Source organism: Aptenodytes forsteri, unplaced genomic scaffold (assembly GCF_000699145.1).
Source record: "Aptenodytes forsteri isolate BGI_AS27 unplaced genomic scaffold, ASM69914v1 Scaffold88, whole genome shotgun sequence".
In the NCBI taxonomy this organism is placed as follows: domain Eukaryota; kingdom Metazoa; phylum Chordata; class Aves; order Sphenisciformes; family Spheniscidae; genus Aptenodytes; species Aptenodytes forsteri.
In genome coordinates this window covers 447,262-473,620 of record NW_008795948.1, presented here as the reverse complement: position 1 = coordinate 473,620, position 26,359 = coordinate 447,262, and the positions used below count along the sequence as shown (strand labels likewise).

Genomic DNA, 26,359 nt, shown 5'->3' with positions numbered 1-26,359 from the left:
GAGTCTGTCTTGGAGCCGGCTGGAACTGGCTCTGTCAGACATGGGGGAAGCTTCTAGCAGCTTCTGATAGAAGCCCACCCCGTAGCCCCTCTGCTACCAAAACCTTGCCATGCAAACCCAATACAAGCAGCTTCACTATGTATGTGTCTGTCTTGTTTTACCCCTAATCAAAATTCCCTGGATTGCTGTCTTGCTATGGATGCAGCACGTGCAGTCTTCCATGCTGGCACAGCTAGCGGTTTCAAGTATACTTTTTTCCCCATGAATTTTCATCTATTTGTTTAATTAACCTGTTAGAACATATCACATCTTCAGCTAGAGTTGGGTATGTGTTTCTGTGGGTCAGCGTTTCTGATCTTGTGGCACTACAGTTTCCTGGGAATTGTGAAAAAGCCCTGGGCTGGGTATATCACTTTTATACCATTTTTTCAGTAGAATATACAACACAGCCCAGAGTTATATCATTTATTGTGAAGTCATGTTAATGGGAAGGGCTAACACAGAATATTCAGTGAAAAGGTTAAAAACATCAAGTAACTTGGTAATAGGAGCGATTTGTTTGTTAGATCAAATGCATCTGCTAGGATATAAATATGTTAAAAGCTATGCGGTGTAATCTGAGGGACTCGCGTTTGAACATAGCTACGGGGTTTCACGTTTCGGAATGGGAGTCATTTACATGAAGCTCACCAGTAAGATTTCTGAGCCCCAGCTTTTGGCCAAGCAGTAGCGACTGATGGCATGTGTGGTATCTTAGGCACTGGGGATGCAGCATAGGGGCTCTTGTTCATCAGGCGCTCTCAGCAGCGTGCCCATTGCTTCCCAAGTGCTGTAGGAGTTTGCAGTCCTGGATTATATTAGCTCAGTATAATAGGAAAAACTACGTTTTCGACGCAATACTCTCAGAGTCTGGCTTGGACAGTATGGTGGGTTTGGGGCTGACTTACCAATGTCACGTTAGCTTAATATTTCATTTAATTGAAATAATGATAATAATGACAATTATAATCACTTTTGCCTGTGCAAAAGGGATTTAATGCAGTGGCCAATGGGTCTGCGTTGTGGTTTTGAGATTTTTAAACTTAAACTTTTAAAATCATTAATCACTAACTTTCTAAAAGTAACTCAATAATTAAAGCGTGAAAAAAATTTTCATCAGTGAACTCTCAGAGTCATGAAGTAATAATTAATTTTTCTGTTGTTTTGATCACATCCTTGTTAGTTGCAACCTTTCTTTGGATTCATGAAGAACTTTCTGCTGCATTGCATGTGTTTCATCTGATGAATTTTTTTAAGAATATCTTTCATGAATTTACATAATATTAGTAAAGTGTGGGAAAGGGACAGGGGAGGAATCACGGTTAAGAGTATCGGTAAAGGAATATCTTCCTAACATTTCAATAAAGGTTATCCGTCTATCCACCACAGGAAGCCAAGCTTCTGTTATTTCGGGTTTCTAGCTTGATTTATCTCATTGAAAGACACGAAGTTTCTGGGGTTTTAGGTTTTTAGGGCATAGTAAAGCTATACATGCTTACTCTAGTCTTTATACCCAGGATATTACATATACCCCTGCTTTACTTTCTTACTAATAGACAAATACAGTTTTCTTTAGTCTTTTTTATTGCCTTGTTTTTCTCCTTATTTATATCCTTCTAATCCAAAGACTGAGAAGTTATGCTAGAAAGTTAAGTGCTCATTAAAAACATGGATAGGATTTTCAAAGAAGTAATTGCTGAAATTTCTGGGGGACGATCCAAACTACAGATACAGCCACATGCAGAAGATGTTTGCATGGCAGAGGCCTGGTTCCTCACTGGGCAGAGCTACCTGGGAGAGGTGCTTAACTGTGCTGGGAATGCTGAGGTAGATTTAGACAAAGACACCAAATAAACGGAGAGGAGTAAAACTCACCCTGGTTGAAATCAAAGTAGAACCGGGACAAAACTGAATGCATTTAAAAATGATGCCTGATGTTCGTTAGATAAAGTTTTGGATGGAAACGTAAGCTTTGCAGGCAGTAAAGTTATTACTCAGATAAGGCAGTTTTGAGCATACATAATTTCAGCCCACATTAGATAGTGTCACCCCCGTGAAGAGCCTGTAATTCTTTTGAATTACTCAAGTTCTCTTCTTAGGGTAAAGTTTTTCCCCACGCAAAAAATGTCAGTGCAAGAATGCCTTTATGCACGGGAACTTTCTGTCTGTATCGTGCCCTTTCATGTGGGGATGCAGTGGGGATACAGCCAGCACGCTGGAGTGGTTACTGGGCATTTCGATGCAGTAAGGTGATGTGAAGCCTGCATGGAGGCCCAGAGAGAGTTGTCGCATAAAATTCATCACTGCCACAGTGGTGTTATTCCACCTCCTGCTTTCTGCGACTCATTAACACGAGACCATCTGCCATATCTGTGCATAGTCAGAGCAAGAACTTAATTTGCAAACCTGTAACTAGCACCCAAAGCATCATTATGAAAAATCAGAAAATATTTAATGTTGTTGCTTTACATGTTTTAATTAAAAAAAAAAGGGCAAACTGTTTTAATTAGTCTGGCAAATGACAGCAGTATTTTATCATAAACACTTAAGATGCTATTAGGCTGAAAATGGATTAAAGCACATTATTCTGTTTCTTAAATCTCTTTAGCATACTTGTAAATTTTAAATAACCAGATTGATTCCTTAAAATAATAAATTAATATAAACCAGACAACTTTTCCAGTTTCCCTGGGGGTTGTTGCAGTAGCTTGGAACAGCCACGTATGTAGTGCTGTGAGGATCTCTCTCACCATAACACTATAGGAGAGCTTTTATAGGGCAGTAACACTATCTTTAAGCTACTGGGGAATTCTACTTTCCAGAAGGGAAATAAAAAATGGAAATGTACTTTCTAATGCAAAATTACTAGACGTGTAGTTCCATAAATTACAGGAGTCAAGTTACATAGTGCACAGGAAACTCCCCAAACTCTCCTTCATTTTAATTAGTACACCTGAGTCGTTAATGTTTTGTCAGTCTCATAAGAGCGTTCTGAATCTCTGTGGGTTTTCTTGCACTGAAATGTGTACTCCACAAATTAATTTATGGGTATCGTGGCCAGTCTAGCCTGAGAGCTAGTGTAGATGTGTTGTATGTTGTATCCTTTAAAGCTTTATCAATGCTACACATGCATAGTGAAGTGTTGTAAGACGGATAAGATATTGCCCACAGTTCTCTGTATCTTACCCACTCCAGAAAGTTGGTACGGTTTTCCTCTGGCAGAACTGTCTGTCTTCCTGGAGTTCCTGGTTGGGAGCTGGGGAAGGGGCCAGCAGGTCTGCCCCAGACTTCCCTGGTGCTGCATACTCCTATTTTTGTTTACCCCGGACTGTAACAAAATAAGGTGAGATTCCAGTCCTTGAGATTATAGCTGGTATTTCAGATATTATAGCTAAAATGCTGCCAGTGACTGACAAGCTTGAGTATTCTTGATTTCACAGACATCTGCGTGGAAAGACTTAGATATAATCACTCCTGCCTAGAAGAGTGATTGGATTATATGGATTATATACCATTGCAAGGTTCCTTCTGTCTTGCTGCTGCCTCACCTATAGACAGAAGTTTCAGGTGTGAATTGTCCAAGAGGGTGAGAGAGATGATATTCCCATGCAGACTTTGCATGTCAGCAAACTTCCAGCTGGGGAAGACTTCCCCAAAACCTTCGTGAAAAGTTTACCTGGACTCATCCGCACCAGAAGGACTATCACAGTGACAGTTATCTTCTGGAAACGGGCTTAGACTGCTTCAAATTAATTGCAGGTCAGTTTGAAGTTAAGTCAAAGCTGTGGCGGTGGAATTTTACCAGGTGGTTGCTATTGCTTCTCACAGGCACAGTGGCCAGGAGAAACGTTCCAGATATAATCATGGGCTTTTGGAGAATGGGCTCCCAGACTGCATCAATGGTGTATGAAGACATGCAGTTTAGCTGCCAAAAGAGAATTATGTCAACAACATACTACGTGTCATTCTTGGGATCGTAGTCAGCCACCAGCGTCCATCTCGGAGATGGAGGAAAATGCTAGAAATGGACTAGTGCTGAGGAAGAAACCTTTTATGAGCAAGCAGAGATCTTTTTCTTGTTTTCTCTGTAACAACGTTATGGATGGGTCAGGTCTTTGTTCCTTCTTTCATTTTCAGGGTCTCTGCCTCTGTCTCCTGTGCTGGGTTCACGCCTGGATGCTTACATCAGGCAACAAATGAGGGGAAAAAATAGACTTCATACATGCAGTTGCAGGTTGATAAGCAAAACGCTTGATTGTCTGGCAGGCTGAAAGCAAAACGGCACTGTTTGGATGACAAGACGACCAGTGCATTTTACTGTTACAACCTGCTGTAGTGTACAGCAGCACAGCGAACGTAGCATCCTCCGAGCCCTTCAGTACACAGCTGATTTTCAGGCCCAGCGCACAGCCAGAAAATTAATCTACTTTCAGTAGGCTCATTTACCAGCAAGAAAAATAGAGATGCATTTTATATTCGTACAGTGTGAATGGAATACTGATGACATACAATAGTGGGATAGCAACATTCTTAAAGTGCATTAATTAATTGCTATTGCTGCTATTTATTTTTATAGGCTGTAGGCAATAAAGAATTATGGAGTTGGATTGACTGTGAAATCACACAGTATAAATGACAGTGCTCCAGGTGCTGTTACAGATACCGGGCTGGGGAAGAAAGTAGCCTGTTTCTAAGCAAGTAGAGGAACCCCTCAGATCTATATGAAGTATTTTGGTGTCAGATAACTGCAAACCATCTTAATGAGTGGGATTACTGAGTTCTCAGAGAAACCATTCTGAGGGACCCTCCTGGTGTGGATATCTTCCATCTCAAGTCCCATAGCACGTCCAGGTACTGGCTTGCTGCCCAATACCGTAAGAGGAGACAAACACTTATGCACTACTTAAAAATTACTTCTAAAGCTCGTAACTGTTCAGGATAGGGCATCGCCTTGGTATGCAGGGTAATACCAAGACAAGCAGCTGAGTTACTCAGTGTTAGTCTCTTCGTTATCATAACTGCTGTGTTTGCAGTGCTTTTCTCGTTTCACTGAGATGAACTTCAATAATGGTTGGAAACTGTTTCTAGGTTTTAAATAACCCTACCTCCAGATACTCATTTTGGATGACAAGTGTTGGGTAGGAGTGGATCTGTGACATAATGCTGATTTCCTATCCTAGGAGAGTAAGATCTGGTAGTTGCCTTCAAACATGCTCCCTAGACTTCCTCCAGCTTTCCTTTCCCTGATTTCTTGTCTCTGCAGGTGTGCAGGATCATCTTGGCTGGGCAGTGTCTCTGTCCATGTAAGTAACAGGCAAGGGGCACAGCGTCTCACCCGAGGGATGGCTAATGGGTCTGTTCTCAGAGCTGCTCTTCTCAGCTTTAAATTGGGACTATTTTAATATCCAAGCAAGTATTTAACTGGAATCCCTGTGTTCTCCTCTGGTCAGCTGGGCATCGAGTTAAATCAGATGGTTCAAAGAGTGCGGGAGCATGTGAGGGTTCGTGACTCGAGTTGTGGCTGGTGGAGCATAGCTGGTGATGGAGATGTGTGAAGAGCAGGGGAGGAGGATTTGGATTTTGGAAAAGCTGTGAGTTCCTCCAGCCTGCAGAGTTGGTGGGTAAGAGGACGGACTCTCTCCTGTGCCCAAGATTCACTCATGAGCTAGATTTTTCTTCATTCATGAATAAATAGAAAGACTTTGCAGAGGGTAGCACCTCTGTGAACTGTCACTTACGTGGTCTCTATTATGGGCATATGCCAAAACAAGATGAAAAGAAAGGCCAAAAGCCCACCCTGCTCAGTTTTCTGTGCCAAAAAATTCATTAATGGACTCTCTTTCTTAGGAGTTTTGCTTATAGTTAATCAGTTTGGAGGGAACTCTAGAAGAACTAATGACCATTGACAAGAATTGAGATTAAGGGGCCAAATGTGGCATCAAGGTCTGATACAAATGATTTTTGAAACTTCTTGGAATGCTAAAACACTACAAACCAGTATCACTGATACAGATAAAACTTGTGTGATGGCTAAGCCTGTTTGAAATCTTTTCATCCCAGCTTTTTTCTCTGAAGAAATATTTTACAATGTATCTAACATTTTTGCATGAAAAGCCTGTGTTCATTTAAAAGCTGTAATGAAAAAAATATTTTTCTTTAGTGTGGCACGTGTAAGTTTGCTTCAGCTAAAATCTTCACAAGTTATGTTTTTAGCGACATAAAAGCTGCTTGCCTTTATAAAAGAAATATTCAAGAAAATTACAATCCTCTGCCACAAAAATGTTCTCGCACTAAACTGAATCAGTAGTCATACTGACATACCTCAGGAGATCTAATAGCCTTGCTGAGCGGAAGAGGTTATCAAATCTCAGAAGAAGAATAAGCATGTTAGCCACTAGTCTCAATTCAATTTGTTACGGATCTAATTGGTTCCAAATAAATTTATACTATAACCTATGTATATGTCAGTTTATTTCTTCTACTATATTACATAGAAAGTAGTACTGTCGGTGAAAAAGAAAGAGCTTCTTTCCTTATTTCCCATGCATTTTCCACTGTAACCATAGAATTCAAGGACTTGAAATTTCATGCAGTATCAGGGAACAGTTAAATAAAACTGTTAGGTATTTGTTATGTTGTAATGTTTGCTAAGTGATGATTTTATGGAGGAAGACAGATGCATCTGTTTAATTAACTATAAGCATTAAATGGAAGAACTGTATTTTCAAATGTTGATATTTTATGGATGGTATTGGGTTTAAGGTACTCAAACACTAAGAAATTTAAAAAAAACCAATTTTTTTTCTTATTTCATCCAAGCTTGTTTCACATTTGATACTTTTTATGGTTTTGTGATCTCTCTCTCATTATCCTTTAAAAGATAGTCTTTTTAAGCTAATATTTTAACCGTATCTCATAATGGCTTTTTAATATTGCTCAGACTTCATTCCAAAGCTATAGAGATCTGAGGCCTTTTTTTCCATCTTTTTTCCTTCTTACTGGGATGCTGTTCCACAACCTCTTTCCTGTGATGGTTAGAAACACTTGCCCTAATTTGCAGCCTCCATTATTCATGGCCAGGGTTTCCTCACTTGTTCTTGTGGTAACATTCTCATTGGGTTTAAATAGCTCTTCATCTTTTCTTTAACTCGCTCTGTTTAAACCTCAGATGTGTGTTGAGATATTAGTTGTTTCCTAAGGTGGTTGGTTTTTTTTTTTGTTATGCTAAACAAGCCAAGCTCTGCTTGTCTCTTAAAATAGGCTTTTATTCTTTATGTCATCCTGATAGCCCTGTTCTTCTGTGAATCAGTTTTTTGTGAAAATAACTGAGCAAGATATACCCTGTGTGCTCACAAGGTATACTGTCTTTAGTACTAGCTAGCTCTGTGGGACCTGCTTGGCCCAGAGTGTTCATACTTATTCCTTCAAAACCTTAATGACTTGTAGTTGTCCTGTGATTGCCAGTATTTGTAAGTCTTTCTTTCCTTCTGCCACTCAGAAGGGAATTTTTTTTGTTGCTCCTGTTTGAAGGGAAGACATTTCACCTTGTGCATTTAAAGTAAATCCCTTCTCCATGTCTCAAGGTATCCAGCTCCCCTTCAATCCGGATCCTGCTCTGCACCGATAGTGCCTATGGGCTTTGGGTCATTAGTGCACTTCATTGCCATGGGTCTGCGTTGTTGTAGCAACAACATTATTCCTATTGGCATATCCCATAGTCATTAATCAGCTGTACTAATATCCTTCCTTGAGGCTGTGCTTTCCCCTTCTTCACAAACCACTGTCATCTCCACCTTGGCCAATTACCTAATTACAATCTTACCCTGTTATTTTTTTCTGTCCTATCTATTGCTCTAGAGCTACAGGTAGGTGTGATTTACAGCACTTGGTTTATCTAGAAAGTCGTGTATCTTGAAATAGCTCTGTATTGCGGAGCAAGTATGTTGGTAAGTTGTTTTTCCTTCTCATGGTCTACTTAATTTCTTGTATGAATGTCACCCTAGTGTGGTGTGTAGCAGAAGCCACTAGAAGAACCCATTACTTCGGCATGGAGTTCACTTGCAGCATACCTGCTATGACTGTCAGGCTGAATCCGTTAATATTAATTGCAAAGTACAGTAACAGGTATTAGCACAAGTTAGGTAGAAAACAATTCTTAATCTTCATTCTGCTTTTCAAATGAACGCGTGCTCTGCTCACGCTTGCCTGTGCTTGATGGAGCAATTTGTGTTCCTCCTTACTGAATTCAGCCACTCTTTATGCACAGGGAGGCTGAAGTGATGGCAATGCAGAGAGGGGCCTGGGTAGATGATGCCAAGCTCAGCTTTTATTTTGAAGTCCAAATATCTTGTTTATCTGGCTGTCTTTGGGTAAACAGTTTCACTGCAGGGTTTCCTGAGAAGCCAGGATTAAGTGCACTAGTGCAAACTCCTTTGGACTAATACACAACAAGCCATAGTAATTGTAACCTCGGTGACAGCAGAAAGAAAGGCAGACACCTTCACGGTGAGACAGGGTCCCGTCAAACACCCGTGATGGGGCTGTTGCTGGCCCCACCTGCCCCGAACCTCAGCACCGGGGCCCTGTTAGCAGTGAGACAGGGCCTGTGTGGCCTCCCTTAAGGACCCATGTCATCAGTGAAAACATATAGAATTGCTTGTGCTTACTGCTCATTTTAGCAGGTGAGTAGTGGCAAGAGTGCACAACAGAGCAGTGGGAGATAGTTCGTGGGTGCACTATCAACTCTTCATCTTCCCCTTGTTATGGAAGCCCAGCTTTAAGTCCCTTTTGGATGGCACAGACCAAAATGCATAGGTCAGCGCCTGCCCTGTAGCTCAAAATGGTTCTTGGTGGCTTTGTTCAGGTGCGCTGCAGTAAGATGTGCCACTACTGGCATAAAGAAATATTCTATAGGGATGTAACCCCTCTCTGCTCACTTCAGAAACCCAGTTATGTCCTTTAAGTTTTTTCTCTTATGATCCACTCTGCAAGTTTAAACACACTGTGATACAATTTAGAACTGCTGTAGTGCATCATTAGTATCAGCTCAGCATGCTGTGCAGCAGCATCTTAAATCCATAGTTGATTTGTGCTTCTGTCACACCAGTATGTACCCAGTTGAAATAGATAGACTGAAAGAAACTCATAATATTCAGCAAGTCATGCCATATTTTTGAAAAGTCTGTTCAAAAAGCATGTCCTTAGTAAAAATTAAAGCAAGGGCGAGAAAGAAAAATGTTAAAGCAAATGTGTTAAGCCTGTGAGATAAAGCAAATGAACAATGTATTGCAAGATAAATCATCTAACCAATAGTTGTTGTCCATGACAAATGCAATATAATTGGAATTATTTTGACTTATAAGAAAGTTTAATTAACCCATGTTTCTTCAGTTCTTGGTCATATGCGAATACAGTTTCAGCATGATTTTTGTTTTCTCTCACTTAGTGGTTGGGGCCATCTCCAGGGAGAAAGATCAGGATTTAAATGCCCACTCAGGGTTTAAAGAGCGCCTTGAGCCCAGGCCTCCTGTGCTGCGGTCTCTAACTACTAAGAAAGATGATAAAAAAAGAGCAGGTGATTGGATGTGGTTTTGAACAAATGTTCAGGATCCTATGCTTTCTTGGGGTTTCTGTGCTGTGATTATGTGTTATTTTGTGCCTTGAGCATGCCTGCTGGACTCATTTCTCATAGTTCAGATGCAAGATGACTGATTCTGGCATTGCAAACAGGCTTTGGTGTGAGTTGGGAGGCTTTACGTTTGAAAACCAAAGTGCCTGTGGACTTTCAGGTACCTAAGCAGAAATCTCAGTCTTGAACTTGAAACGTTTAGGTGCCTCTGCTATTTTGGGACCAAGGCACTGAGCAGCTCTGCAGTGTTTTGTACATGCAACCCAAATTTGGTAAGCAGCATGCCCACTCTTCTTCTGTTTGCTGCATGCGAGGAGTGACACTGCTGTGGTCATCTCTTCAGCCTCGTTTGACTGTAAGCACCGTTTGCTGCTGGAAGGGCTTCCCTACATGCACATCCCCAGGAGCAGAAGTACGTAGTAACAAGTGTGATGCTGTGACTTAGAGTAGTAGTAGTCAGCCCAGCAGCAGAATCACCATTTTGAATTCCAGTTCTCCTTGTAAATTATTTCAAGTCTGTTTTCAAAGATCCTGGTCAATATGGACGAGGATCATCTTCTACATCTCTGTCTACTTCTGTATGACTTCAGCCAGACTGTTGTATCTCTCCTTTCCCAACTTAAATGTTCTCAAAATGCCAGCCTAGCTCCATCCCTGGTGCAATGGAGAAAGCCCCTGGAAAGTCTCACAAGCCTTTGGTTAATCAACTTTAACCCCTTCCTACAGATTTAGCTTAAAAAATATAAATCGACAGATAGGATTGAAAACTCTGCTTTTGCCAGGAGCAGATGGTTCTAGAGATCCCTCCAATTCATGCTTGGTGAGTGACGTTTATCAGGTAAATGTAAGATCTGATTTAAAAAAAGGATCTTTATAAACTTGTGGATGTTTACAGCAGTTGTCATGTGCATCAGACCCCATGTTTAGAGGGGGCAGTATTTTAACCACTTTTCTGTCCAGGAGGAATATCAGACAATTGTAATCTTGCAGAGACCTTTTTTTGTAACATTGGTGCTTTAGATTTTGAAGGTTTATATCCTTTATGCGTTTCCTTTAACCTATTAAATGTGACGGGTGTTGTATATGCTAGCCCTGAACTCAACTCCTAAAGACTTAATGGTGTACTAGCAGCCTCTGCACTGAGGTTAATATTTTTACAGGGAATAAATCCAAACTATTAGTGTACAAAATTACATCACTGATGTAATTTACTATAGAAGTAGTGTTTTTCAGATGCAAAACTGTTCTGTGATCTTAAGCCCATATACTGAAGTGCTTAAATACTCCACTAGGAACCATACTGATCATAGGTGAAAAATCAGCATCGTCTTAGAGAGTGAGCTTTGCTTTTCCAGCTTTCTGAGTTTGCCTTTTCTCTTCTGCAGCTTGTGGATGTGACCTGGCTCAAGGAGGATTTTTTGTGAGACAGGGAGACTACATCTGTACTTTGGACTACCAGAGACTCTATGGCACACGGTGCTTCAGTTGTGATGAATTCATTGAGGGAGAAGTGGTCTCAGCACTGGGCAAAACCTATCACCCAGACTGTTTTGTGTGTGCTGTCTGCAGGTATGTTTTCTGCATGAAGTTGTTTCATTTAAAAACTAGATTTTGAAAGATGAATGCCAGGCATTCAAACTTACAGCCTATACATGGAAAAAAAAATAGTTCTGTTTTCTATTATCGACTCCTTAAAATGTAGCAGAACTTTAAAAAAAAAAAAGCAAATTCTGAGTGCCTCTTTTTGTTTCAAATGCTTTTTCTGTTTTATGGTATCTTAATGTGAGGTTTTTCAAAGTACTTGAGAAACTGCCACTGCCTCTACTGTCAGACCTTAAGTGAGGTTTTCAATGTACTTAAAACCCTCCCCCTGCCTCTACTGTCAGACCTTTAGCCGCGAACGTTGCTTTATTTCTCCGGTGTCTGCTATTTTGTCTTTTGTTGACTAAAGTTACAAAGGATTCAAATGCCAGTGGCTGAGTCTTCGGTGAGCCGGGTGGATACCGTATTAATAGATTTAAACCGAAGTTTCACAGTGCTGCTTCCCAGAAACTCCAATAGTCATTTAAAATAGGACAGAAAGGTCCTGGACTCAGAAACACATACGTGTTGGATTTCACCAAGGGTCTTCAGCAGCCGTGGAGGTGACAAGTGACACAGCACACAAGGTTTCCCCGCACCCCCAACTGCCTGGTGGAGTTCAGTGGGATCATTTCCCATGTGGGTACATGCGATGTTGCGACCCAGTGTTGGTGGGGATGTTTGCAGGCTCTGCAGTACAAATCATTGATGTCCATTTGACCTGCATCTTAAACCTCTTCTGTGGAAATAGCGCAAACAAATCTGTTGAAGACTTCAGGAATAAACTTTTAAGTCCACCGAACCTTCAGGAAATGCACTGTTACAGCAGTTTGGAGCAAACAGAAATGCTGTAATAATGTTTCTGCTAAACTAGAGCCTTTAGCAGTACAGGAATAGTAACCCCACATTCAATGTGCTGGCTGCACATGCTCTTGGCCTGCAGCCTGTCGGTATTACAGCTCTTCCGCAGATGAGCACAGCTAATTATTGGTACCTGTCTTCTTAGCACTAGTACCTTCTGTAAAGTGAGGTACTTCTTCATTTAAGAGAAAAAGAAAAACTGGTTGAATCCGTTTTCCTGCTAAATGTGTTTGTATCCTCAGCCACACCATTAGGGTTTAGCATTGAGGCATGAATTATTTACCTGTCTGTTACTGTACTTAGCAGCTTGGTACCTAACTTAGGTTTCAGTCAGGCCATGGATATACTAACCTCTTGCTGTATTTAGCCAGTCCTTCAGCTGTTAGTTTGGAGCTTGGTGGTACAATTTGTCTTGTTTCCCTGGAAATTCAGAACCATTTTCCATATGACTAAACAACTTATTGTTAGGTACCTAAAAATTCAGGTGAGCTGAATTGCAATACAGTGAAAATACTCACTAGAACATGTTACAAATATGTTTACTGAAGACATGCTAAAGCTTTTAAAAATGAAGTTCCTGATACAATAGTATTTCATATTGAAAAAAATAAATTCAGAGATGTTCCCTAACCTTCTGTATAACTAAATAGTTGGATTAAAAGCTGTTTCACTGACGAAGTTTCTAATTGCTGCTATCTAAAACTTTAGTAGAAAAACCCAGATTTGCTTCCGTTGCTTTCCTTAGAAGGACACACAAATTCATGTTGTCTTCATCAGAGCCAGCTAATGCCCTGCTGACTAGCAGGCTTCAATTAGTGTCTCCCAGGGGGGTCGTAACACTGACTTGTGGTGCAGAGCAACAGAAGAATTCTGTCATCTGTTTATAGTAAAAACACTGGACCAGGTCCTCAACTGCTTTAAATCAGCATTGCTTCAATTACCCCGGTCTTTGCAAGCCAGACATAATTTATGTCTTTTATGGGAAAGCGTGTCCTATCTAAACATCATCAGCATTTATTTTATTGAGTGATATCCTCAGTAAAAATAAGGTGGGTAGACTGTAAATACATGTGGTTTAAGCAGAAAAAAGAACTTTTTTTTTTTGGTTTAAAAAAATAGTATTAAAAGGCAAAAAAATAGAGCCATTTGATTTGAGGTACAGGATTGTAAAGCCCTCTACCTTGGCATTTTCTTTGGTGGGAAGAGTCAGGAGTACCATTTGTGTCCTCATTTCTTACACATGGGCAGAAACTTTAAATAATGGGCCAAAAGCATGCTATCTGTGGCAGTTGGCTGATCACGCAAACTTCATCTGACATTGCCTTTTACAGCCGGACTTTAATGTGGGTGCTCTGTTAGTAATCTGACTTCCAGAACGGTGTGAACTTGAGAGGTGGTGACTGCCTGACAGTGGGGCTGATCCTGCTCTAATGGAAACCAAGCAAGGCTCTTACCAACTTCAGCAGGAAAATGCTGGCAGCAGAAGGCACTTCACGCTTGTGACAAGGGTCTGCGGAGTGGTGCAGGATTGTTAAGAGCTTTAAACGAGCACTTTTATAATCTGTATTTCTGTAGCTCTGAAGTAACACTTTTAAACTGTTCCTGCATTGAGTAGTAAACCAGTCACAGTAGCAACTCCTTTTTTTCTTATTTTCAGAGAAGATAAGATTTGAATAGAAACTGGTGGGAAGTGTATATTGCTTCAGATGGTAAAATCAGTGGGAAAATCTAATGTGCATACAGCTAGCTGGAGCAATGGGAAAAAGCCAGTAACACAAGTCCATTCGTTTTCTGGAGCTCCTGGTATTGCTACTTTTGAAAGCCACGTGGCCCAGTGTCACAGAAAAGAGCTGTATTCCTTGGTGCCCTCTGCACCATGGTGATAAGCTGCTGGCCTCTGGAAAAAGCTTGTCTGTCAGAAACCCAACTCATCCCTGGGCACGCCTTGGGACTCAGATGCTATTGCCCTGGGCTGCCACACGTCAAAGTGTGAAAAAATGAATTAGTAGTCAGAGAAAAACTGACTATTAAAAGTACAGTATAATGTATCGTCCTATGTGATTGTTTCTCTCTATCTTGCATTGACCAGTTGGCTCTTAAACAAATTCAGGTTTTAATTGCATGATTGCTCTGCTGGTGTAAAGATTGAGGGTTTAGCCCCTTCTTCTTCCAGTGCTGCTTATAGACCAGTGAAACCGTTTTTTACTGTTGTGTTTGATGATGATAATGCCTAAAACTAGGAATGAGTAGAAGAATAACAACATAGATTGAAAAACGTTGCGGACTAACTGCTTACTCTGAATTCCCAGGAAGTGGGTGAGCAATCTTATTCTTACAGTTTCATTAACTGGAAGGGGCTGTGTCCTCCAGAGAGCTGCCAAAGACATTTCCTCCAAAAGGTTCACGTGTTTGTAAAAGTGAAATAGAAAGAGGGAGAAAATTAAGGCTATCTGTATCAGTAGAAGCTGAGTTTTATTGAAATTGTGCACGCAGCTCTTGTATGGCTGTCAGAGACAGGACTGTAAGGCTCCCAGGAGTATCTTATGTAGGGAAAGGGCAGGAAATTGAGTCTTTCAAAAAGCAGTGGGTAATCATACCTGTGATAATACTTTGGAAAACAGAGTTTTCAGGAGAAGTCTTAGTGTGATAATACGTTACATAAATGTATTAATACATCTAGGCAGACCATACATATGTAAGATGTATGGTCTGCATAAGGTTGTACTATACAAAGACTCTATATTTGATTTCAACGTTACTGATGTGCTGTGTGTGCATAGGGTATCAAAAATCTGGGATTTTGTTTTAAGGGTTAATGTAACTGGTAAAGTTGCGGGTGTTGTTTATTCACCCAGTTGGAGGAATGTATACAATAATTTTCCCTTTAATTTCAGTATTCTTATAATTAAAGCTTGGGAAAATACAGCTTTTTGTGACATGTAAATGATGAAGAGAGGAGGACAATTTGACTCTTACTTAGCTGGGGGGATAAATTAGGATGTACGTTCCAGGTTAATAACCAAACAGGTACATGTTTGCTTTACAGAATTTGGATATCTGAGTTCAGTATTTTGTCTGAATTTAGAAACCTTTGTCTTGAAACAGCATATTGACAGAAGTTGAATATGTGCCATGCAGAGGTGAAAAATGGTGGAGGGGCAAGAGGCAGTTACATACTCTTCAAGGGTTTTTGTGCCAAATCCAGATCTAAAACCTCTCTCAATCCATTTGTATTTCTGTTATCTTCAAGAAAGTAATCGCTGTGGCCAGGCAGTTGAATAGAAAAATTCAGAAAACTAAAAACTTTTTTTTTTTTTAACAAAGGGTTTTATAGTCTTACATACAACACTGCTATTTCTAGAAAGAAGCTGTGGGCTTTTGTGTATGTGTCTTAAGAAATTAAGACAATATTGAAAATGAGAAGTTAAAATTCAGTTTGTTCTGGAACGTAGCAATTATGTCAGACTTTTCATATATGCTAAACCTTTTTAATTGCTCACTTTTTTAGTGCTGCTGAATTTTGAAAGAGATTGGTTCCCACTTAAGCAGTACGGGGTGCTTCTTAAAGCATCTTATGAAGCAGGCTTCTTCATCTGGATGTTGAGGCCAACGTTTTGAAATCAGACTGAATGTTCTTCTTGGCATTTTGATTCTAAAACAAATACATTTATCAATATATGGTGCTTCCTGAACAAAGGAGTCTCGCTATCCCGCTCTTCAGGTTTACGCATGGAGCATGCCTATAGCCCTAGAGTCATGTAAGATGGAGATGGGACCTCTGGAGGTCCTGTGGTTCAGCCCCTGGCTCAAGGCAAGTCCAGTTCGAGCAGGCTGCTGAGGGCATTGTCCGGTCACATTTTAAATACCTCCAAGGATGGAGATCCCACAGACTTTCTGGACAGCCTGTTCCAGTATTTGAGCATGCTCATGGTAGGTTTTTTTTCTCCTTATATTGAGTTGGCATTTCCCACGTTCCAGCTTATGTCTGCTGCCTCTTGTCCTTTCACTCTATGCTTCTGGCAAGAACCTGGCTCCAATTTCATATACATGTCATCAGGTAGTTTTAAACAGCAGTAAAATCTCCTCTGAGCGTTTTAAGGCTGAACAAGTCCATCTCCTTCAGTGCTCATGCGTCCTGCGCTCCAGCTCTGGACCTAGCCACCTCCACTGGTCTCCCTCCAGTAAATCTTGTCCTGAGGAGCCCAAAATGGTACACACTGCTCCAGATGCAGTCTCTCAAATGATGAACAGAGGGAAAGATCACTTTCCTGGACCTGCTGACTACACTAATGCAGCCCAGTATGCAGTTGGCTGCCTTTACCACAGGGACACTCTGCTGACTCATGTTCAACTTGGTGTCCACCGGGACCCCTACATCTTTTTATGCTTTCCAGCTGATTGACCCCCAAGGTGCACGGGGTTATTCCTCCCTGGGTGCAGGACTTAGCATTTGCCCTTGTTGGTATTTATGAAGGCAGTAGATAGAAAGTAACGCTCACTTTGTCTAATCAGGTTTAACATCCTGGGTCAAATTTCTCTCTATGGAGCAACCTTAAGGGATGTGATTGTACCAGGTACAAGTTAAAGAAGAATTTGATCCTGTGGGTCCTCAGGTTGCAGTCTGACATTACACCTGACCCAGTGTAACTGCAGGCTGCTACTGAAATGGATAGATCTGCTCTCCTCACATCCCTGACCATATGCTTCTGTTAATTTTCCTATATCAAATTTAGTTGACTGTTCAGCCACAGAGTCAGATCAGCAACTTAAAGAACAGAATGCCATCCGTCTGCTCTGAAAAAAATTTAATATTTTCTTTTGGCCCAGAAAACTTGAATGACCTGCCCACAGCTGCATAGGTTGAGGCATGGTGCAGAGAAGGACGAGACCAGGTCCAGAGCTTTCAGTGTCAGCACACAGTTACCCTGGATTAGGCTGGTGGTGGTTTGATGTTTTACAATATAATTTTATTGGTCAGCTCCAGTTGTTTCTGGGTTTACAAATATTGTAGGCAGGTGGATAAAACAAAATTCACTGGGAAATGAATCATAGAAGATGTATTAAAATCTTACAAGTCATTTCAGAGAGCTGCTTTAAAGATGCTCTTAATTCTCATTTTAAAAATAGATTATCCAACTGTGAAAATCACACTGAATATTTTTAAAAGGATAAGTAGCTAATTAAAACCCATAGCTAGCAATGTTCAGTGGGTGACTGGTTGTGAGATGTCATTATATTCGAAGGCAGATACGCTGCTCTTAACCTACAATGCTATGTATAGTCCTGCTCACAAGTTAAAGAGCTCAGAAACTGAAACGTCGTTAATTGACTGTTACCACCTTCTGTTGTGCCTTCACTCGTACCAGCGTTGAAATCCTCGAGTAGGACTGCTTGTGAAAGGGAGAGGTCAGATGTTACAGAAATACTGGCAAATGTGTTGTGTATGAATTCTGGACTCCCAATGAACAAAATAGTGAAGCAAACGCTAAGACCTAATTACAAGTTTAGAAGACCAGTGAGGGAAGGAAACATCCGCCTGTACCTTTGGGCAGACAACTTCCAAGGAGGATTTCCCTGCTTTTGTAGAGCAGGGTATCTTGCAGACGTGGAGAAACTTAATAGAGAAGTGAAATTTTTGCCCTCTCCCCTCTGAACGGAAGGGCACAGTGAATAGTTACTTTCAGAAGATAGACCAAGTAAGATAGTTTGTGGGGTAGGAAAGCCTCCACACACGCTCACCCCAAAGGAGGCTCTGTGGCATGCTGTGGTGCCCGTGAGCTTTGGCATGATTTGTGGGTGTCATCTATCTGGCTCTGTCTTGTGCTGTAAGAGGTCAATTATCCTATTCCTCTCTAAGTTTTAACTATATTTTCTTTCAGATTGTTTAATTGCCTGATGTAGCTGAGCCAATTCAAAGTGAATGGTCTCTGCTTCTACTTTACTTGATACTTGGTGCATCTGTTTTAGATGGGCTTCTGTGTTCAGCTGGAAGTTCAGCTGGATTTTTGTTAGGTAAATCATTGAGGCAAAAAAAATATTAACTTTGCCTCTGGCTTCTGCTCCTAATATACTAGATACAAGAATGCTCAGTAGTCACAGTACTTCTTCAGAGCAGTGAATCATTCATGGCTTCGAGGACGTCACCATCTCCAGGATTATTAACGGTGCAAAGCCTGCTGTTTTACTGAGACCTCTCACGAGAGTCCAGCTGGGTCATTGGCTGAGTCCCAGTCTTGTTCCCCATAAAGAGTATGGCAAACCATACTTGATGGTAATATCCTGCCCAGGGCATGCAACTATGCATAAGAATGAAAGATATTGTGATAGTTGTATGGCAGTGTAGTTGTGTGATTGTATCTGCGGAGCAGGTTACCATTTTTGTGGGGGTTTAATTCAAAATAGATTACCAGTGGTCGTAATAAATATATGGGTGTCTGTAAATCAAGATGAGATGTCTTCCTAAAAACACACACGAGGTCAGTTACAAGTTCTTGTCTCAGTTCTGGAACAGTTGAAATTCCTTGGCTTCTGCCTTTCCAGGTCAATCAATAGTGCTTAGTTCTAGACTTGATTTTGTAACATTTTATTAAAATGAAAGCATGATTAAATGGTGTCTTTCACATTGGCAGTAGAAAACTAGGACGGCATTTGAATTATATCACTCCATTGTTAAGACAGGTTTTGGTAATTAGTCATTAATTTTTATTATCTATATAGAAGTGTATCACATTTGGTACTTTTTATTCAAATGAATGTGTGTTCATGTCCAGAGGTCCTTTCCAACCTCAACTGTTCTGTGATGTTCATGAAACCCTTTTATTATTCCATATATTAGAAGGCTCCGTGACTTTAAGCAGTATAAAAATCCATTGCAAATAACAGTTATGACCTAAAAAGAACTTTTGTTTTATATATATATATACATAACACAGGAGCTTGCTGCTGTTGGATTGCTGCAAGACGGGACAGACCTGCTGCTCACTGGAGCAGTGTGGCTCCATCACATCCTGTCTGTTATACTAGAGGCAGTGTTGTCTTCTTCTGATCAGGTTATCGAGTAAAAGTCACGGTAGAAAATCCTCGCTTGAACACGTGGAAATTTAGGACTCCTGGATCTGTACTAACATGGTGTTGGGCCTGTTTGTACCAGAATCACGCATGGAACATTTAGTTGTGTCAAAGAGCAGGACAATTTTAAAGGCTATTTCCATAAAATATTTTTCCTTAGCTTAAGTTTAGGTAAGTAAGAAGGTAGAAAGTATTTGGAGTATTAAGTCATTAATGAAGGAAAAAAAAAACAGTTGAAAAGCAGAATTCATTGCCAGATATCCAAAGATATAACAATATTTAAACTCCATGTATCCTCATAATTTTTAAAGTATTGCCTATGGTCCAAAATGGATGACAGCGTTGAACACTTATTTAGCTGATTTAAAATAGATTTTAGTAACGTTATTTAGAAACAAAGGACAGCATTGCTTTTGTTCTCTTTTTAAGTAATAAAAATTTACTTTTAAATGAAACACAAATGTAGAATAAGCCACTCTTGGGAGTTTAGGGAGCAAAATAATATTTATGCTTAGCAAGAAGTATCCGTGTAGCTTTTGTAGTGAAGACAACCTCTCAATTGGTATGAATTTGATAGTGTTTGTGGGGGAATGTCAGGCAGAGTTTTAATGAAATGTTAGTGAAATCATCTCATCAGACGGACTTCACCATGAGGCAGAAGGCTTGCATTATGTTTGTGCCCCACTTAAGCCATATTTTGATAGCTCACTTGGAATTTAGTCAGACATGAGCTTTGGTGGAGTGAAATGTGTTTCTAAATCCTCACCATCCTTTGCTGCATTATGAAGTGATTTGTCCATCTGGTCCTCTTAGAGAAAAAAACCTCAGCAGTTTCTGTGCCCAGACAAGAAAGTTCATGGTGGAAAGCTTTTTGTTTTAAGGACGTTGATAAAAAGGAAGGATTTAATTAAGTGTAAGGAGAGCTGTTGTTGAGTAGAGCAAACAAGTAATGTAGCCACTTTTGGTTTTATAACTGGGATATATTTTCTCCTGTGAGAGTTCACTGACGTTTGCTTTCTGAGCATACAGATTAAGAGAAGGACTTTGATATGATCAAAGTTGGGAGGACAAGTGCTGTTTTTTTAATGTATGAAAGTCCTCACTCTCATGCAGCATTTTAACAACATAAAAACAGCTGTATTTGCCTGTACTTCCTGTAATGCCAATTTTATTTTCATTCTGTAACTGATCCTATTAGTGATCTGATAGTATCTGTAGCTGATACTACATTTCTTAGATACACAAGGATTTGGACTTGAGTGCTCAGTGTGTTTTTGTATCTTTATATATTATTTTTTTTCTAAGTAGCTGTAATGTCTGCGTTTGCAATTGTCTGTTTGATATGTCCCTTCAATACTTTAGCCTCCAAGTGGCTGAAAAATCGTGAATGAGAACTAGGCAAGTAGAGAAAAACCAGAGTAATAATCAGTTCCTTTAAGGGAAGATATTAAATTTTTATAAAGGCATGAGACTGTAACCTGTATGCTTTTTTCCCCTCTGTTGCAGGCTGCCTTTCCCTGCGGGTGACCGGGTAACTTTTAATGGGAAGGAGTGCATCTGCCAGAAATGTTCCCTGCCCCCTTCCAGCAGCACCGGCTCTTTCCCCGTACAGAACCTGCGAAGTAAGTAGGGGTTTCTGCTCTTTTCTGTTGGTACTTCTTAGTCTGCACAAGTTTAAAGAACACAATTTTACGCCGACATGTTTAACTGGAATTTTTACCACTATGCTACTTAAAAGGTGTCAAGAAATACAGTGTAGTCATGTGAAAAAGTATATGGCAGTTTTCCGAGAAGTCTGATATTAAAAAGAAACACAAATGGTGCCCTTATAGGGTTAACAATACACAGAACCTCCCAGAATATTTGATTAAAAATGGAGTAACTCAAATTATTTGGAGAAAAGCGTAATCTAGACGTTAATATTTTTGAGGATTTAGTCCAACTCCAGCTAAAATAAAATCCAACGTGATATTTAATCATTTGTAAGTGGTTCCAGCGCTGCTTCAGAAAATATCAGTGACACGGCTGCATGGCTAAATACTACACAGGAAGGGTTAATGTATGCAACGTGACCAGAGGGACATTTGCCTTGACCTCAATACTATTGTGTATTATCAGAAGATACAAACACTGCAGAGAAGAAATGTGGTCTTTTCATAACACGTTTTTTGCAGCAGATCATAGAGTGGCATTGTTGCTCTGAACTCTGTTCCTCTGCTGATTTGTTCACGAGGAGAGCTGCCATGCTTCAACATTCACCCACCGCCTATATGGAGTTAAACATCAACAGCAATTAAATTAAACAGCAAAGAAATATTTTTAATGACTATTATATCGCATCGAGCTGGATTCGGCATGGCTGAGGAAAGACCCAATAGATTGTTCTTTGTCTATAAGGAATCCAGCTCACCTCAGGGAGAAATGTCTCCTTTTTTTCTTTTTTCTTTGTTTTTCCCCACATCTCTCTCTTTACAGAAGTTTTCACCATCCCCTTTTTCCAGTTTGTCAGCAAAAGCTGCTGTATGAATGCAGTGAGAGACACTATGCTGATTCCTCTCTTGCTAATGCTGTTCTCTTTTGGGGAGGGGATGGCCTGCTCTCTTAGGTGCTTTCTCTTGTCACTTATTCCAGAGGTGGATCATCCTCAGCCATCTTGGCTGGCTGCATTTGCACATCCATACTTTAACGGCCTATCATCTGTTTGACTCTTTGTCATATGGGAAAAGTGGCTTTGACTTTAATGGAAATTATTTGCCTGGTTGAGTATTGACAGAACAACTTCATTTGATTATCTGTGATACAGAATCCTTTAATGTACTTACATTCCCTTTCTCTGTACACGCACACCCACCATACAGAGTTTTTCTGGTGTTGCATTTCCCCAGCTCTCTCAGGTCGCTGCACCAAGCCTCCCCAGTGCACGGGTACCTGCAAACCTCAGCAAACCACTTGCCTCAAAGAGAAGGAGCACTGGAAGCATGTCTTTGTAGCAAAACCTGACCTTGGAAAACAAAAGCTTAGATTTTCCCTGAATAAAATCTCAAACAGATGCGAGTATTTAAACCTCAAATACAGGTCTGCTTTAAAACTCATTAGAAATGGAGGAAATCTTGCTTGCTACAGGTTTTAGTGGATTCAGATAAGAGTCTTGGTTCAAACCCGTATATCTGCCTCACTGTAGACTGGACTTCTAAAATAATTTGATTTGATCTTCACCTGAGACTTACCAGCTCTGCTTCTCAAATGATGTCGTGATGGGGGTGAGCTGATAGATACCATGGCTTCTTAAAGGGCAAACTGAGGTCCATATCTGGTCTGCAAGTAAATTGTGCCATGATGTTGTCCCGGATAAATATCTTCCTTACCTGTGTGGACTATGTCCATTCTTAGCTCTTTCTTACTTCATTTCCCCACTGTCTTACAGTGCTGTTGCAGGGCAGCATCTTCTGATTTCACGGTGACATGCAGCACCCAGCTAGCCCAGCAGCTGCAGAGCTCACAGGCTTCGGGAAATTGGGTAGCAATGGTATAATCCCTCCTTGGTGTGGGGAATAGAGCTTTGATGGGTCAATGGGAAGCACTGCAGCCACAAATAGATGGAGGCGCGTGCATGTATATGTAGCAGGATATGTCAGAGCCTGACCAATGACAATATACAGAAAATTAACCAAATATCTAAAAAAAATAAAGAATTTGGGAAACATTCAGATTAATATGTAATATGTGAAAGAGCAATGTGTAATAACAGCTGTTTTCTAAGCACTTACTGATCCTTAGGCTAGAAGCAGTGTTTCAGGAATAAACAAGCGGTCAGAGACACCTTGGTTGAACTGGAAAGTTGAAAGTCCAGAATGGCTGTCTATGGCTATGCTACATATTACACAAAGCAATAAATGGCATAAGTGTCTCCTTGTTCTAACAACAGTCATCTTGGAAAAGACCTTAATGTTTTAAACGAACAATTCTTTTTATAAAAGAACAGTAGTGCACAAAAACATGTGACTTCAAGCAAGCTGAGTCAAGGACCAAGTAATATGTTGACCTGCTGTTACGCTGATTTTGCTCTTGGCTCAGAACTGCCTGATACATACTATGTATGTTACTTGTCAGCCTATTTATCTCTGACTTGAGCTCAAGAATGCTTTCAGGAGATCTCTTGGGACTCATTGGGCTCCCAACATCACTGCCCCTTCTGACCAGTCCTCCTATTTTCATCCTCCCAGTTTGGTTTTCCCCTTTATGCATTACTTTTGAAAGAAATGAAGAATGTCAGATATTTGCTTTTTGCCTGAGTCCTTGATTTTTTTATTATTGTATAAATACCTAGCTACCTGTTTTGTTTCTTTTATAAAATGCTGTCTGTGAAAACCTCTTGTGGCAGTGTTGATGTTGAAAGAGTACTCAGGGAAGAATATAAACATGTAGCAGCAAATTGATGTGTTCTGCAGAGTTATTGGTTGGAATTAGGTGAGTCACCAATGCTGCATCCAAGACAGGACATTGCATCAATAGGCACTGTTGGCATAGCAACCACAATATTTGTTTTTAATTATCTGGAACTTAACAGAGAAAACAGCAGTTAGGAATAAAAAAAAGTAGCTCACAAAATGGTGCATTTCTGCTCACCCAAGCTTAAACCAGATGAAAGGTGAATGACATCTGAGCACACAGTGTTGTATTAAGTTTGTGAAATAAACCCTCAAGCAGTGAGATTAAATTAGATTACCAGATGAACCCGTGGTATAGGGGAGACCACAGAAAAATTCTGATTGCAGTTAAAGAATAGATACTGCAGTATTTATTATCTTGTGGGACTAAATCCAGGCACACACCCAAATGTTCTCTTTTATTAGCAAAACTCAAATGTTCTGATATGTGGTGGACATGCTTTTGTGCTGGGCTTGTTTCCACATATTGGTGCTCTACAGGGTGATATAGAGAAACACATTATTACTCCCTTAATCCATTCCAAATCCACTAAAGGAAAACAAGAACTATCCTTTATTGTTGTGCGCTCAGAAATTAAACATTTACAATTGCACTAACAGAGCGTCTCATTAGGGTCATGTAACCAGCTAAATAGCATCTTAAATCAGAAAGTTTTTAAGAGGACTGTTTAAATCTTTTAATGAGATCCTATGTTTGAAGTTCTTTCTTAGTAACTCTATCTAACTTAGTAACTTTATCTAACTTAGATAAATCTTTTTTAATGCTTTTGTGTATCATTCTCTTCCATGCAAGACGTTGTTGTGGTTTTTTTTTCCTCTTCTGGCATCTCTAAATGACTCTTCAGATGTCTTTCAGGGTTTGTCTTTTCTCTAGCAAATTGTTGGTATACATGAAGAATTCCTAAAAAAACCCCATATTTTCACATAAGATGGAAGATACAATCATATGGAGGATTAGAAGGGTTACTGAGATATTGATACTAGAATAAGTTTATTACCGATGTTTGTCCGTATTTTTCCACATATTCCAACTATTTTAACATTTTGTAAGAAAATTATACATAGATCAGAATCTGTAGAAAGTGAAGAGTGAATGAGAGCTGGACCCTATAAGGGTAACAGAGGATTCATTTAGGATACAGAGAACCAGGGTCAAATCCCATGTCAGTGTAGCTTCCCTAAACAGAGCCCTCACTGGTGGACTGTTGGTGGGGAAGCTGAGTGGATTTGGCTTTTACTACCATAACCAAAAGCATCCATCATGAAAAAAAAAACAAAAAAGCAACCAAACCCCCCGAAAGTCTTGTCCTCAATTACTTCTTCTGAGGAGTATAGCTACTTCACGTCTAGCCTGCTTAACCAACATAGCCTAGCTTATGTTATTCAGTTATGACATGTTTTGCATTTAATTTTCCTTAAAACTTCATATAAATGAATTTCTATAAATAATAAATATGTAAGTGAATTTCTATAAGTAATAAATATATAGCTAGCCATCACTTTCACATGTTGCAATGTCACTACTACTCAGGAATTTGTAATGCCACTTAAGTATTGGTGTATTTTTCCTGGTTACAGAAGTTCACATCAGAATTTCAGCTTAGTTTTTTCCACAGCTGCAAAAAGAATTTTGAACTATGAGCTTTCAGACCCAGAAGCAAAGTCTAATATTAAGGTTCAATCATTCGTTTTAATCTCACGACTTTTAGGTCTTTTTTTATTAATTTTATTGGGCTGTTTTGTGATGCTTGAAAACTTAATCAGCAAAACTTCGTATCTTTTAAACACAGTATATATGAATTAAAATAAAACCTAAGTCACTAGGAAACCTAAGTCATTATTTTTTTCTCTGAATGATTCATGTCTTCTAGCAATGTTAGGACAGTATTAGGGCAGCACCACTTGTCATCCATCAGTGAGCAGCCAGCAGCAAGCTTTAGAGCCTGCACAAGCTGTTACTAGGACACCAATGGATCCTCATGCTGCAGTAACCAGTATTGTTGCGTGACCATCTAAAGCGTGTGATTCACTCATATTGGATTTTTCTCTTGCAGATTGTGGGGGCTGTGGTTCAGAAATAAAAAATGGGCAGTCATTGGTTGCCTTGGACAAACACTGGCATTTGGGCTGTTTTAAGTGCAATACATGTGGCAAGCTACTGAATGCAGAGTACATCAGCAAGTAAGTTGAGTGGCGGAGCATTTTCACTCGTTTTCAGCATTACTTTAGTATCAAATAATTAATCCAGTGTTGCATATCCTTTAGTTTGTGTTTATCAGTGTTTGGAGATATATAAAAGATCACAGATTATTACCTAAATTATTATCTAAATTGCATTAAATGCAGAAAAATTCAAATTAAGAAAAGTAGAATTTGTCCATTTACCTGGAATGGGACTTGCCAAAGCTATAAAAAGGCAATGGGTGGAGTATGCCCTTAGTTATCTATGTTTGACTTTGCTCTATGCGATGCTGTAATGTGAACAAGCAGAAATTATCCTTTCCATGTGTTTCACATTAGCAAAAATATTCTCAAAAAGTTCATTAAGGAGGTATGTATCACAAGATGACCTGCTTAGTGGATGAGGGAAAGGCTGTGGATGTTGTCTACCTAGACTTTAATAAAGCCTTTCACACTGTTTCCCACAGCATTCTCCTGGAGAAACTGGCTGCTCATGGCTTGGATGGGTGTACTCTTCGCTGGGTAAAAAACTGGCTGGACAGCCGGGCCCAGA

At 40.0% G+C, this 26,359-nt stretch overlaps 1 protein-coding gene across 5 annotated transcripts in view; it reads left to right on the top strand.

Annotated features, from left to right (window-relative positions):
- ABLIM2 (actin binding LIM protein family member 2) overlaps positions 1-26,359 on the top strand; it is a 123,384-nt gene that overhangs the window by 14,189 nt on the left and 82,836 nt on the right. For all 5 annotated transcript variants that reach the window (XM_009285363.2, XM_019473687.1, XM_019473686.1 and 2 more), the window contains 3 exons: positions 11,053-11,236; positions 20,684-20,799; positions 25,680-25,806. In XM_009285363.2, the coding sequence (XP_009283638.1) occupies positions 11,053-11,236; positions 20,684-20,799; positions 25,680-25,806 (427 nt within the window). The remainder of the gene's footprint in view (positions 1-11,052; positions 11,237-20,683; positions 20,800-25,679; positions 25,807-26,359) is intronic.